The following is a 14931-nucleotide window of genomic DNA, read 5'->3' as shown; positions in this document are numbered from 1 at the left end:
TGTCGTACCCTAGTGGAGATCAATAACTATCTTGTGTTAAGCTATATAAAACAAAAGTTGTTGATGTATATGGTTGAATTTCAGATACATTTTTGTATATTTGAATGTTGCAGTGACAGGACCAAGGCCTATAGCATTTGAGCGAGCTGGAGAGAATGCTTGTTTAAGATAGCGAGCTCTGAACCCAATAACTCGACTGTCCACGAATGGAGAGAGAAATTACTGCTCATTTTTAGCCAATCACAAGGCTCATTTGAATTACTGAATCAGGAAAATGTTCCACAACAAGAGTAATCAAGTTAAGATCCAACATCTGTAGAAGAATAAAAACATTTTTTAAAGAAAATGAAGAGGGATGTTGATTTGACAGAAACTCTGGATCACTCACAGCCATTGTGGACTTCTATGGGAACTACAGCCATGTGTAAAACTCAAACTGTGTCCCAAATGGCACCCTATATAGTGCACTACTTTTGACTAAAGCCCTATGGGTACTGGTCAAAAGTAGTGCACTATATAGCCCCTTTTGTGTCAACTAGATATTATTACCCCCCCTCTCTTAGAATCAATGTTTCCTTTGCTTGCCTTTGTAAAGCTCATTATTTTGTGCAGTGATCTCCCAAAGCCTCTGTTTGAATGTTACAATGAGCAAACATGTATAGATTGCATATAGAACACAGAGATGTGCAGTTTTTATAATATATATATATAATAATAAACAGTCCCTTACTGTATTTGTCATGCATAGCTAGTAGCTAAACCCAGTTCATTATAGGTACATATAAAGGGGTTTTCATGAAATGTGCTTGGTATTGGGTTAAGGAGCGAGAGGAACACAAGGGGACACTGTCATGATATACTGTAATATAATCTTTAAAGTACTATTTTATGCCCACGAAAATGGTGTGATTCCAACATGTTTGTCTTTGATTCAGTCTCATATGTGTAAGGATCCTGTAACTGAAGGAGACATTTAAAGTGATATATATGCACTTGAATATCTATAGGATTTGTGGTGGATGTATGGTAAATATCACTATTTAGTATTGTCTCTGTTTTATCCTCTGTTTGGGGCGGCAGGAAGCGACGTGGTTAGAACGTTGGGCCAGTAACTGAAAGGTTGCTAGATCGAATCCCCGAGCTGCCAAGGAAAAAACTGTCGTTCTGTCCCTGAGCAAGGCACCTAGGCCGTCATTGTAAAAAAAAAAAAAAAAAAAAAACTGTTCTTAACTGACTTGCCTAGTGAAATAAAATTTAAAAGAAGATATATCCCTCTCAGTTCCAACTCTGGTGTTGCAAAATGAACATACAAAGAGTGAGTGTTCTCTGTTATATATTTGCACATGCAGGCCATCTGAACTAAATGTTGTTAACTCAAGTGAGATGTGCAAAATGACCATGCACATTTTTGTCGCTCTGTCTCTCTCTCTTTCTCTCTCTAAAGGATTTCACTCACTCTTTATCTCCCTCTCTCTTTCGAAAGGATGTTGCTCTTTACATGACTTTTGACCCTGAAATGGACTGCACAGAATGGGTAAATGAAGCTATAGGAGTGGCTGGAGTGGGTGCTGGGGATCAGTTTTATTAGTCGATCCTTAATGGGGAGGTGTGTGGGGGAGGGGCTTGGGTAGGTACTGGAAATATCCATTCCTGACTCTGTTATCCAGCTCTCTATGATGTGCTGTGTTGTCGGTTCCGCATCACACAACAACACCAAATAAAAGACCGTTTCATTAGTTTTCAACTTTCATCGCCTTTTGAATCACACTTTCTATGACATTTCTCAAGTGTCTTTGGTGGACTGGACTGGAGTCATTTTTGCTCTCCTCCCTCCCTCAACCTTTCTGTTTGTGTGTTACAAGTTTTATTAGTCGTATGTACGGAATACACATGGTATACACGCCCAACTAAATGATTCTGGACAAAGCAACAACATTAAGAAATAATAAAATATATCAACATGAACATAAAGTAAATGGCTCAGTAGAATAGAATAAACTGTTTAGCACAAGTATAATACAGGAAGGCACAATTTAATGTCCAATATTTACATGTGTTTAGGGGAAGGGGGGATTGGAGGGCAAGTATTTAAATTGTGCAGTATTTAGCAATCACAATAAGAGTCTGGTAGCAACCATTTGTGATGGGTGTGCAGCATTAACGTGTGTGTGTTGAGTTGTGTGCGTCTGGGTGCTAAGGTGTGGAGAATTAGAGCAAGTGGTCAGTCCAGTTCAAGTGTTCAGCAGTCTAAGGGCTTGTAGATACCAACAGGCTCAGAGACTGTTTCTATCAGACCTCCTGCTCCAATACCGTCTGCCAGACCGTAAGGGAGTGAACAGCTTGTGGCTGGGGTGTGTGGGGTCCTTAATAATGCTGTGGGCCTTCCTCAGGCACCGTTTAAAGTAGATGTCCTAGATGGGTGATGTACTGGGCCCTCTTCATCTTCCATCCGCTGGAGGGCCTTGCGGTCGTGGATGGAGCAATTCCCATACCAGGCCGTGATGCAACTGGTCAGGGCGCTCTCGATGATGCAGCAGTAGTATTTGGAGATGACCCGGGGTGGCACGCCAAATTTCTTCAACGGCCTTAGGAAGTAGAGACGCTGTTGTGCCTTTATTGGCAACAGTGGTGGTGTTGGTCCATGTCAAGTCCTCTGGGATGTGGACGCTGAAGATCTTAAAACTTCTGCTCTCTCGACTGCAGTCCTGTTTATGTGGATCAGGGCATGTTCCCTCTGCTTCCTGAAGTCAACCATCTACTCCTCTGTTTTGCTGACGTTGAGGGAAAAGTTGTTGTCCTGGTACCACATTGCTAGTTCACTTACCTCCTCCCTACAGGCTGACTCATCATTGTTGGTTATCAGGCCTACATCTGTGTGTGTGTGTGTTTGGTTTTACTATCCTTGTGGGGAACCAGAAGTCATCACAAGGATAGTAAAATAAGGGGACATTTTACCGGTCTCCACAATGAAAAAGGCTATTTTAGGCTTAGGGGTTAGTTTTAGGGTTACAATTAGGGTTAGGGTTACAATTAGGGTTAGGGGTTAAGTTGAGGGTTTGGGTTAAGGTTCAGGGTTAGGGAAAATAGGATTTTGAATTGGAATCAATTGCTTGGTCCCCACAAGGGTAGTAAAACAAACGTATGTGGGGGTGGGGGCTCTTGTAACTCAAGCTATTGAGCTGCCTGCCTAGGGCTGTTAAGGCCCATTGTCCCTGTGAATGGTGGTAGGGAGGACGGTATTGGTCTGCTGCTGAAGGTTTGCGATGGGTAGAGGGATGGTGTTGACTGTCAAAGGCAGGGCTGTTAGGGAGAAAATCAAAAAGCCATCAGACTCATTTGTGGGGAAGGTAGTCAGGGAGAAAAGAGGTGCAGACTGTGAGCCTACTATGGATGCTAGGGGAGAAGGGTCAGAAAAACTCTGAGCCCTAGAGGTTGTGTATATAGGCTATAACTAAGGCATAGAGTTTTTAGAGCTGGCCTGAATAATCGGGGCGGCAGGTAGCCTCGTGGTTAGAGCGTTGGACTAATAACTGAAAGTTGCAAGTAAATCCCCGAGCTGACAAGGCAAAAAAAATCTGGCGTTCTGCCCCTGAACAAGATGTTCTTAACTGACTTGCCTAGTTAAATTAAAATAAGAAGTTATGGATATATATATATATATATATATATATATATAAACTACACCCCCCCCCTATCATGGCCACTCAAAACAGCCAATCAAGACAAATGAACAAATGTTTTTGAGCAAGTCAATCTGTATGAAATCTCTCCACTGACAGAGTCAGAAGGGGATAACGGCAAGATAAATGTTATTATGGCAATGAAAAAAAAATGAAAAAAAGGCTTAAATGATTGAAACTAGGCAGTCCTCCTATGCCTATTATCTCAGTCACCCGGGTGGGTGAGTGGTGACTGTGTGTCTGAACTACATTGTTTACCCACACAGCTATGTGTGACTTTCCCTCACACCCCTCACACTTCCTCTTGGCTGATACCACACTTCTTTCACACTGTAGTACAGGGAGCTTATTTGGACATGGTGCTAGACAGACTTGATATGTGCGAGTTGTCTCAGCTTTGACTTTATTACAAAATACAGTATTACATTGTGCTGTGATACCATTACCGTCTCCACTATCTCCACTCTTATTTAAAGCTCAGCGAAAGGAGGGAAAAACCCCTCACCCAGTCCGCAGTGGGATCAGATGGATGGAGTGTACCATCACTCATTCATATATCTTTATGTACATATTCTTTATCCCCTTACACTTGTGTGTATAAGACAGTAGTTTTGGAATTGTTAGTTAGATTACTTGTTGGTTATTACTGCATTGTCGGAACTAGAAGCACAAGCATTTCGCTACACTCGCATTAACATCTGCTAACCATGTGTATGTGACAAATAACATTTGATTTGATTTGATTCTTCTCCTATAGAGAAATACAGAGCTCCCTTGAGGGAGGGGATAATGAACGATGAAGAGGCCACTTAAAAGAGGTAAGACAAGATCTAAAAAAAGACATCTGGAGGATTTTCAGGCTAATCCCCAAGCACCCTCCCTCCCACCCTGACTGTACCTACTACCCCCTCACTGTCCAGCCCATACAGGTCCCCACTGGATCCCTCCTGCCCCCGGACCCCTGTCCTCTTGGAATCCCTGCCTGGTTCTACTTTCTCCCTGTGTGTTTAGCATGACAATTCCCTCCCAAGTCCATGGCACAGGACAATGCATGTAGCTTGAGTTTGATGTCTTTTAAGCCTTTGACTGGCTTCTGTGGCCTCCAAGGTCCCCTCTCCCTGGCTTTGTAATTGGGAGAGCGAGAGCACAGCTCTCCTGGTTAAATCTGCTGGGTCATTGCGTTTGAAAATGGGCAGGCTGAATGGAGAGGGGAAACAGTCATCTGTAAAGGGAGTGTTGAGTGGGGTGGGGGTTTAGAAATGGAAGGAAAAATGAGTACAAATCAAATTTTGATCACATACACAATAATGTACAATAATATTTGTATATGCACATATATACACTGCTCAAAAAAATAAAGGGAACACTTAAACAACACAATGTAACTCCAAGTCAATCACACTTCTGTGAAATCAAACTGTCCACTTAGGAAGCAACACTGATTGACAATAAATTTCACATGCTGTTGTGCAAATGGACAACAGGTGGAAATTATAGGCAATTAGCAAGACACCCCCAATAAAGGAGTGGTTCTGCAGGTGGTGGCCACAGACCACTTCTCAGTTCCTATGCTTCCTGGCTGATGTTTTGGTCACTTTTGAATGCTGGCGGTGCTTTCACTCTAGTGGTAGCATGAGACGGAGTCTACAACCCACACAAGTGGCTCAGGTAGTGCAGCTCATCCAGGATGGCACATCAATGTGAGCTGTGGCAAGAAGGTTTGCTGTGTCTGTCAGCGTAGTGTCCAGAGCATGGAGGCGTCAGTACATCAGGAGACGTGGAGGAGGCCGTAGGAGGGCAACAACCCAGCAGCAGGACCGCTACCTCCGCCTTTGTGCAAGAAGGAGCACTGCCAGAGCCCTGCAAAATGACCTCCAGCAGGCCACAAATGTGCATGTGTCTGCTCAAACGGTCAGAAACAGACTCCATGAGGGTAGTATGAGGGCCCGACGTCCACAGGTGGGGGTTGTGCTTACAGCCCAACACCGTGCAGGACGTTTGGCATTTGCCAGAGAACACCAAGATTGGCAAATTCGCCACTGGCGCCCTGTGCTCTTCACAGATGAAAGCAGGTTCACACTGAGCACATGTTACAGACATGACAGAGTCTGGAGATGCCGTGGAGAACGTTCTGCTCCAGCATGACTGGGACATCATGTCTCGCTCCATCCACCATTCTTATTTTCCACCATAATTTGCAAATAAATTCATAAAAAATCCTTAAATGTGATTTTCTGGAGAAAAAAAATCTCATTTTGTCTGTCATAGTTGAAGTGTACCTATGATGAAAATTACAGGCCTCTCATCTTTTTTAAGTGGGAGAACTTGCACAATTGGTGGCTGACTAAATACTTTTTTGCCCCACTGTATGTACCTATTCCATTAATAAACAATCAGCCGTTTCCAGCTACAATAGTAATTTAAAACATTAAGAATGTCTACATTGTATTTCTGATCAATTTGATGTTATTTTAAATGGACAAATGTGCTTTTCTTTAAAAAACAAGAACATTTCTAATTGACCCCAAACGTTCAAACGTTTGAACGGTAGTGTACATATGAAATGGATAAAACAGTTTAAACATTAAAGTGACCAGTGACTAAAGTTCAGGGCATGGTACTGGGCAGAGGCCGGCTAGTGGTGACTGTTTAACAGTCTGATGGCCTTGAGATTGAAGCTGTTTTTCATTCTCTTGTTCCCAGCTTTGATGCACCTGTACTGTCTCCTCCTTCTAGATGGTAGCAGGGTGAACAGGCCGTGGCTGAGGTCCTTGATGATTTTCTTGGTCTTCTTGTGACACCAGGTGCTGTAGATGTCCTGGAGGGCAGACATTGTACCCTGCGGTTGCGGAGGGGGAAGTTGCTGTACCAGGTGGTGATACAGCCTGACAGGATGCTCTCAATGGGGCATCTGCAAAAGTTTGGGTCTTAGAGGCCAAGGCAAATGTTTTCAGCCTCCTGAGGTTGAAGAGGCGCTGTTGCACTTTCTTCACTACACTGTCTGTGTAGTTGGAACATTTAAGATTGCTACTGATGTGTACTGCAAGGAACTTGAAGCTTTTCACCTTCTCCTCTGCGACCCCATAGATGTGGATGGGGTGTGCTCCCTCTGCTCTCTGCTGAAGTACACGATCAGCTCCTTTGGCAAGCGGTACCGGAGCACCAAGCCTAGGTCCAAGAGGCTTCTAAACAGCTTCTACCCCAAGCCATAAGACTCCTGAACATCTAATCAAATGGCTACCCAGACTATTTGCATTCCCACTCCCCCCTATTTTATGCTGCTGCTAGTCTCTGTTTATTAGCTATGCATAGTAACTTTAAGAACTCTACCTACATGTGCATATTACCTCTTATTTACTGCTGCTCTTTAATATTTTATACTTTTATTTGTTATTTTGTAGGTATTTTTCTTAACTGCATTGTTGGTTATGGGCTTGTAAGTAAGCATTTTACTGTAAACTTTAATCTGCTCACTGTAGGCTCTCATTATTGTTGGTAATCAGGTGTACCACTTTTGTGTCTTCTGCAAATTTGGGTATTGAGTTGGAGTTGTGCGTGGCCGCGCAGTCATGGTTGAGCACACACCCCGGGCGGGCCCCCGTGTTGAGGATCAGCGTAGTGGAGGTGTTGTTTCCTACTTTCGCCACCTGGGAGCGGACCATCAGGAAGTCCAGGACCCAGAAGCAAAGGGTGGGGCTCAGACCCAGGGCCCTGAGCTTGGAGGGTGATATGGTGTTGAAGGCTGAGCTGTAGTCAATGAACAACATTCCTACATAAGTATTCCTCTTGTCCAGATGGGATAGGGCAGTGCACTGGCGATTGTGTCATCCGTGGATCTATTAGGGCGGTATGCAAATTGCAGTAGGTCTAGAGCAGGGAGGGGGGGCAATTCCAGTCCTAGAGGGCCTGATTGGTGTCAGCTTTGCCCCAGCCCCAGCTAACACACCTTAATCCAATAATCACCTAATCATGATCTTTAGTTTAGAATGCAATTAGATTAATCAGCTGTGTTTGCTAGGGATGGAGAAAAAGTGTGACACCAATCAGGCCATCAAGGACTGGAGTTGCCACCCCTGGTCTAGGGTGTCAGGTAAGTTGGAAGTGATGTGATCCTTAACTAACCTCTCAAAGCACTTCATAGTGGCAGAAGGGGGTGATAGTCATTTAGTTCAGTTACCTCTGCTTTCTTGGGTACAAGAACAATCGTGGACAACTTGAAGCAAGGGGGAACAGCAGACTGGGATAGGGAAAGATTGAATATGTCTTTAAACACTCCAGCCACCTGGTCTGCACACGCTCTGAGGGGGGCTAGAGATGCCCCGACACCATGTTCATTCATCTCCTATTCACACTGCACATAGCAATGTACAAATGCTATAACTTTAATAATAACATCATCAACCACCTACTCAAATAAGTCACTCTCTGGACATGAGTGTTTCATTCAGGGTAGGGGGTAGGTGTGTGTGGGCCGGAATCAAAGGGTTTCGACTTATTGTTCGTGTCTGAAAAGGAGCTAATGGTCGGCCATCGCTACTCAAGGACTAAAAGCCGCGGGGTGCCCCCGGGCCAAGTCGCACAATGACACCCCCACTCCTCCCGCGGCGCGTCTTCCTGCCACAATCTGAAGCAAACGACTCGCTATGGGGGTGCGTATCTGTATCGGTGCGACGGCCATCCACTCTTTTCAATACACCCATCAAGGCTAGTATAAATTCGACTGGATGCTTTTAGTTGTTTTAGTAATTTCCCCTGCGTTGTCCTGATTTTACATGGGCAAAAATTGGTTTCTGTATGTACAATTGAGCGTAAAGTTGTCACTTCAGAAAAGTTAAACCATTATGTGCATCATTCGTTGAGTTAATTGTCTATTTTGAAATGTCATAAGACTGCTTTTAATTTCTAGACTTACTGACCCTTTCACATGTATTTCTGAAACAGGAGTCCTTCTCAGTTTACTGATATCCATGTAATTAGGCTACAGCGCCATCATATTATAGGCATTGTCTCTCGGCCAAAAGGATGGTCCAAACATTGTGAAATATGACAAAACATGAACCTAATTCTTTATTGGTTAACTTCACTAATGATTGTGGGTCACATGAGGCCAATGTGTTTTGTGTAAGTCTAAACCTCAATGGAAATGCATTGAGTCGGTTATAATTTCCATTTAACAAATTGAAAGATTTTTCCCACAAACATTTTTTTTACATTTTAAAATCGAACAATTAGCCAGAAAATTCAGCAAGCGAAAATATGGGTCCATGCTATTACATTTTGATCGAATGGGATCTCACTTACTCGATAATTATTTTTGCACAAAATTGGCTTTTTAGGCTATGAAAAATAATCTTTATATAACCTATTGCTTTATAGTGTAATATAAAATGGATAAGTTGAGCATGATCAGCAAGGTTGCCCAAATGTTGTTACATTAAATGTTATTGTTGATTTAAACACAATTTTACCTATACTTTCTTGGCCTATAGGCCAACATTTTATAATGAGTGATAGTCAAAATATGTAATTCTGGTCTGTATTTAAATACATCTGCTTGCATGTAGGCTATCCCAAATCACTTTTAATATCGAGCTAGTTAAGGTTAAACAATGTCCACACAACGCTACATGCATATTAGATACTTTGGCTACGTCACTGAATATGTATTTACTACTTCGTCACGAAGGCTAAATATATTAAATGGATCAACATTGAAGTCGTGAATTAACTTTACTAGATAATTTCCTTTAATTGCTCACAGGATTTTTGCATACACACCTGAGCTTGTGTTATTTAAATTTTCTCAGGAAGACGAATATTTAGTATCAATTTTTTTCAGTCAAGTTTTCAAGGGGAAAGCACGCGCACTAGCTTACCTGTTATCTCATGGTCAGTGTTATCAGGGATCTTTGGGACGTCCCTACACTAAACTTTAACCCCTACCCTTAACCTAACCTTAAACAACCCTTACCTAACCATTTACATTTCAACTTCAGTGGGGGGTAGGGACGTCCCAATGATCCCGGATAGCATAGACCGTTATCTCGCCGTGAAGGGGAAAAAAAATCAAGTTCGTTCGCAAATTCACAATCAGATGTGTTTGATTGTCTCTCTCGGCCAATGGGAGGCGAGGCAATTAACATCCCAACACCGATTGATAAAAAAAACTGTGGAGCTGGGGTGTTGTGAGACGGCCATTTGAAGGTGAAGTAGGTGGTGAACTCGAGCCTCAATGGACTACAGTTGATGGGTATCTCGTACACAGGCTTCTATTTCTGTACAGGTTTGTTTCCACACAGCGTGAAGAGAAACTTTCGGGATTGATTTTCACCCTTTAAGGGATTGCTCAAAGAACGCTGGCGTTTGGACATTTTCTTGCCGCCCTCAAGTGTTCAGGACAGGCCGTTCAGAAACGATGTTCTATCTTGCGTAATGGGTATATAGACGGTATAGACTGCAAGCGTGTCATTGACTATAACCAAGTGCCTGAACCACATTGTCTGAGATTCAAATCAAGGAGAATGTCGGAGCGATCTCAGAGCCCTCTTTCGGATTGCAACAGCCGGCCGGATGACTTCAGCCGACCCATGTACGCCCAGGCCTTGAGTCAAGAAGCGTTTGGAGGCACGTCGCTCCAGATCCCTCACGGCGTTCTACAGCACCACAGTCTTCTATTCAACAAGACTGCATACAATGGGTTGCCTCCAACACCTCAAACCTTTTTCCAATTCCCACCAGTCGGTGGTGACTATAGGGCCTCCGATTTACAAACCGGTGACTTTTGCCAACCCAAACACTGGTATCCCATCGCCGCTCCCGAATACACCGGCCAAGTACCGAGGGTTGCAGTGACTACGCAGGCCACAAACCTGAGCCCACCCATTGCCGAAGCCAGGGACCAAATCAAAATGCCTGATATAAAGATTGAGAAGGATGTCAATGACGAGTATGAGGTAAAGATTCAACAGTATCCAACTCCGTCGTCCGCTGTGCCTCACGGGGTTTACTACTCGACCCCATGGAACCCCTCGTTTTGGCCCGGCCTTCCCCACATCACTGCTGAGAGTTCCAATATTCAAAACCTCAACTCCATACCCTCAACATCGTCTTCAACATCCCCATCGCTCTCGCCGTCACCCCCCAGCAATGGGTTACCCGGGATCACGTTCAACGGGAGCGCAAGCCAAGGTGCCCAAGCGCCCCAGGCGCAAACCCAAAGCAATGGATCCTCCAGCGCCAGCGGTGGGTGCAGCGACTCGGAGGAAGAGGTGAGTCTGAATGTACCGTTATCCCCATGATGTCCTATTAGCTTGTGTTTACCCTGGAGCCTGCCTATTAATTATTTTTTTTGAAGTGAAGGGATGGACAATGTTTCCTAAAGTCTTTGGTAAGTGTGCCTCTTTTTAACAGGAGAACCCTTCAACTGAGGAGCTGGAACAGTTCGCCAAGGAGCTGAAGCACACGCGTATTACACTGGGTTTCACACAAGCAGATGTAGGAATGGCTCTAGGCAACCTTTATGGTGAGTTTGGATTAGGCTTACACTAAAACTACCATTAACCTATGTCACAGCCTAACTTTGCCAATGTGAGCTGGTGAATATGAATGCATGCTTGGTCTTGAACTTACTGAGTGTTCCGTTAAATTGGCGTAGGAAACAATATAATATTATGGTCCTTGTGTTTGAAATCTACTGTGGTTGTTGCAGTCAACTAGGGATTTACATGGGTAACTTGGATCCCGGGACCACTCTTTACATTTCCCGAAAAAAATTAAGGACAAGATCCGGCAAATATCGCACAAATGCAATTCTCCCAAAATACACTTTGTGTAGCAGCATATTGTGCCATTTAAAAATTATATATATTTCCATTATCCAAACAGGTTGTCCCATGGAGGCAGTGTATTTACTTCACACAATCGCCATAAATTCAAAGCACAACAGATCCGAATGCACTTTAGACCTCTCATCAGAACTGAACATTCGATCCCGTTTTGAACCAAGACCAGTGAGCTGAAGCCCAGGACTGGTTCAACATCACATAAATGAAATGAGCCCTAACCGGACAACCATACACTATATTGATTCGAACTGGTGATGAAAACAATGTGGCGGGCGGCAGCTGAGTGGGGAGACAGGAAACAGCCATTGGACCGAGAAAAAGTGCAGAGGAAAACTCACCTTATGTTCAGCCAATGATGAAAATATTGGCATTAAGTAGGCTAATGCAATTGAAGGCATTTGTCAAATTCTTGCTCATACTGAAACTCCCAAAGTGATATAAAACTGTTATACTAATTTTTTAAAGCTATAGTCGTGTGTGTGGTAAACTAAATTATGATTTCAGCACCGTTTTCATTGGGACAGCGCCATGTCGCTGATTTGAGACGAGTGGGGGACTAGTCAATGTCAGATCTTTGTTTTCACTGAATCTCCGTTTAGATATTTGGTAACAATTTAAACTGGGGAAATGTTAGCTAAATTGGAGTCTGTGCTAATGAACATATTTTTGATAGCTTGCTCATATATTGGCTGATCAGAACATTTTGCTAGCATGTTATACAAGTGGATTTTGCGCTTCATTCGCGTAGTAAGTAGCCTGTTCTACACCCGACCAAAAGCCAAGGTCTGTATATTTGGTCAAATTATATCTGGCTGGACAAGTGGAAATGGTAGCTCATTTATTCGTTTGCACCTCTCACTGATCAAACATTTAGCACGCAATAATGTAGCCTAAATCAAGTGTAATTGCTCAATTTACTCACGTAGTAGCCCTATATTTTTATTTATTTTTACCTTTATTTAACTAGGCAAGTCAGTTAAGAACAAATTCTTATTTTCAATGACGGCCTAGGAACAGTGGGTTTAGGGTTTTTTCATATCGTCCCTTTAACTTTTTTTCTGTAATCCATAGGTGGCATTACCAAATCACTTCTCGCATACGCATGTAAATAAAATAAAACGTTTCCCCCTCTTCTCTGCGCTGTCTCGTATTGCTCTCTCTATCAGAGCTTCGGTAGAGTGTGTAAACAACACAAAGTCGGTCCCGGTTAAGATGCCTTGATATTTAAACAAGTTCCTCTTCATCTCCCGTTATTCATGAGCTGACCTGCCATCTGTATAATCCACTCGATTTTGCCAAATAAAGTTTTGGTATTCGTTTATCTAGCAAGCGTAATCACTTCGATCATTGACTTTGTTTGGCTGCTGTTAGTGCATGTCTGTGTCGAGGTAGCCTAGGCATACTGATTAAATGCGCTGAATTAATTGCGGAACATGATAATGCTCTGATCAACTACCTAATTCGCAATAATGTTATTGGGGAACTGTTACTCTATCATTACAAAATATGAGTTTCTATTGGTTGTGAAATCTTTCAATAGTGTCGCAGCCAAGACTCCAATTTGGCTCAGCGACAATCTTATTTAGGGAGAATCCTAAACGACCATATCTTGGTTTTAAACGCTCCGATTTTTGCGTATTTCCCAGGATACATATGAATTATTCCTGGTATTGCGACTTGGTAGATTTTTGTGAAAATATTAATCCCTAGTGTCAACTGCTGACAATGACTCGTTCTCTGTTTAGGCAAGATGTTCAGCCAGACTACAATCTGTCGTTTCGAAGCCCTCCAGCTCAGCTTCAAGAATATGTGCAAGCTGAAGCCCCTGCTTCGGAGATGGCTGAATGAGGCTGAGACCTCTGACAACCCCCAGGATGTGAGTATTCTTCCAATCGAACTCTTTATCAGATATCTTTGTTTTTGCTTAGAATCACAGCTGGTACAGAGCAGCATCAGGTTTGCACAACGTGTCTAGGATTCCATCTTGTTGGCCATGAACTTCCCATGGCCAACCAGAGTAAAATGTATTAGAAAATGTTCACCATTAAATGTTATCTATTCAACTTTTGCTTTTGGTATTTGAGGGGAGGCCCTTTTGGGGGGGACCAATAGAGTTATGTCCTCTGCAATGGACCAAAGTACACTGTAATGTCCCAGTCTGAATGTGAGTGTGTGAGTAGTGTGTGAGTATGTTTGTATCCCCAGATGTACAAGATCGAGCGGGTGTTTGTGGACACCAGGAAGAGGAAGCGGCGGACCAGTCTGGAGGGTTCGGTGCGCACGGCTCTAGAGTCCTACTTTGTCAAGTGCCCCAAGCCCAACACCCAGGACATCACACACATTGCAGATGACCTGTGTCTGGAGAGAGATGTGAGTCCCACACTGATACAGCCTTCCCTCAATTCCTTTGTCGCCTACTGGCCTTTATTTCCCCAACTGTGCATGGCTGTTTAGTCTAATTGGCTCTTAAATGAAATGGACCCTAAATTCATTTATGGTAAATATGCTTTTCCTGTGTTTCCATGGTTTGAATCTTAGTGGTGTATGTGATGACTTGTCTGACACTGTCAGGTTCTATATTTAAAAAATTAAGGAAGTGGGGAAATGTGGTGTTTTCTGGACAGCATGTGACTTGTGTTTGGCAGGTGGTGCGTGTGTGGTTCTGTAACCGCAGACAGAAGGGCAAGCGCCTGGCCCTCCCTTTCGACGAGGAGTGTGAAGAACAGTACTACGAGCAGAGTCCACCTCCCCCACATATGACCCAATCCCCCCTCCCTGGGCAGGGGTACCACCTATCCAGCCACACCGGGGCCCCCACTTTCTACATGCCCCCCCTCCAGAGGCCAGAAGTCTTTAAGCAGGCCCCGCACCCTGGACTGGTGGGTCACCTGACCAGCTAAATGTGTTCCAGTTCTCTAAACCAGCTCTGGCCATATGGCCTCCCATTCCCACCCAACATACAGTGGGGAGAACAAGTATTTGATACACTGCCGATTTTTGCAGGCTTTCCTACTTACAAAGCATGTAGAGGCCTGTCATTTTTATCATAGGGACACTTCAACTGTGAGAGACTGGATCTAAATCCAAAATGGCCCACTCCTCCATATAGACCTTCTCCAGATCCTTCAAGTTTCGGGGCTGTCGCTGGGCAATACGGACTTTCAGCTCCCTCCAAAGATGTTTTATTGGGTTCAGGTCTGGAGACTGGCTAGGCCACTCCAGGACCTTGAGATGCTTCTTACGGAGCCACTCCTTAGTTGCCCTGGCTGTGTGTTTCGGGTCGTTGTCATGCTGGAAGACCCAGCCATGACCCATCTTCAATGCTCTTACTGAGGGAAGGCCGAGGATGATTGACCGCCATCTTGAACTTCTTCCATTTTCTAGTAATTGCGCCAACAGTTGTTGCC

At 43.7% G+C, this 14931-nt stretch overlaps 1 protein-coding gene across 2 annotated transcripts; it reads left to right on the top strand.

Moving 5' to 3' along the window:
* Positions 1-7703: 7703 nt before the first annotated feature.
* LOC112220339 (POU domain, class 5, transcription factor 1-like) lies at positions 7704-14578 on the top strand. 2 transcript variants are annotated; one of them, XM_024382161.2, is made up of 5 exons: positions 7704-10948; positions 11094-11202; positions 13270-13400; positions 13730-13894; positions 14170-14578. In XM_024382161.2, exons 1-5 carry the CDS (start codon positions 10202-10204, stop codon positions 14422-14424), a joined length of 1407 nt encoding a protein of 468 aa, XP_024237929.1. In that variant the 5' UTR covers positions 7704-10201; the 3' UTR covers positions 14425-14578. The 2 variants fall into 2 exon arrangements, with proteins under 2 accessions (XP_024237929.1, XP_024237928.1); XM_024382160.2 differs by having other exon boundaries at positions 11091-11202.
* The last annotated feature ends 353 nt before the right edge of the window (positions 14579-14931 follow it).

Source organism: Oncorhynchus tshawytscha, linkage group LG20 (genome assembly GCF_018296145.1).
Source record: "Oncorhynchus tshawytscha isolate Ot180627B linkage group LG20, Otsh_v2.0, whole genome shotgun sequence".
Classification (NCBI taxonomy): Eukaryota; Metazoa; Chordata; class Actinopteri; order Salmoniformes; family Salmonidae; genus Oncorhynchus; species Oncorhynchus tshawytscha.
This window is presented reverse-complemented; position numbering and strand designations above follow the sequence as displayed.

Excerpts from the sequence above, each read along its gene's own strand:
- LOC112220339 (XM_024382160.2), top strand. The coding sequence starts at position 10,202 with ATGTCGGAGCGATCTCAGAGCCCTCTTTCGGATTGCAACAGCCGGCCG. Across the intron at positions 10,949-11,090 it reads GCAGCGACTCGGAGGAAGAG|GAGAACCCTTCAACTGAGGA; the intron begins GTGAGTCTGAAT and ends TCTTTTTAACAG. Across the intron at positions 11,203-13,269 it reads GGCTCTAGGCAACCTTTATG|GCAAGATGTTCAGCCAGACT; the intron begins GTGAGTTTGGAT and ends TTCTCTGTTTAG.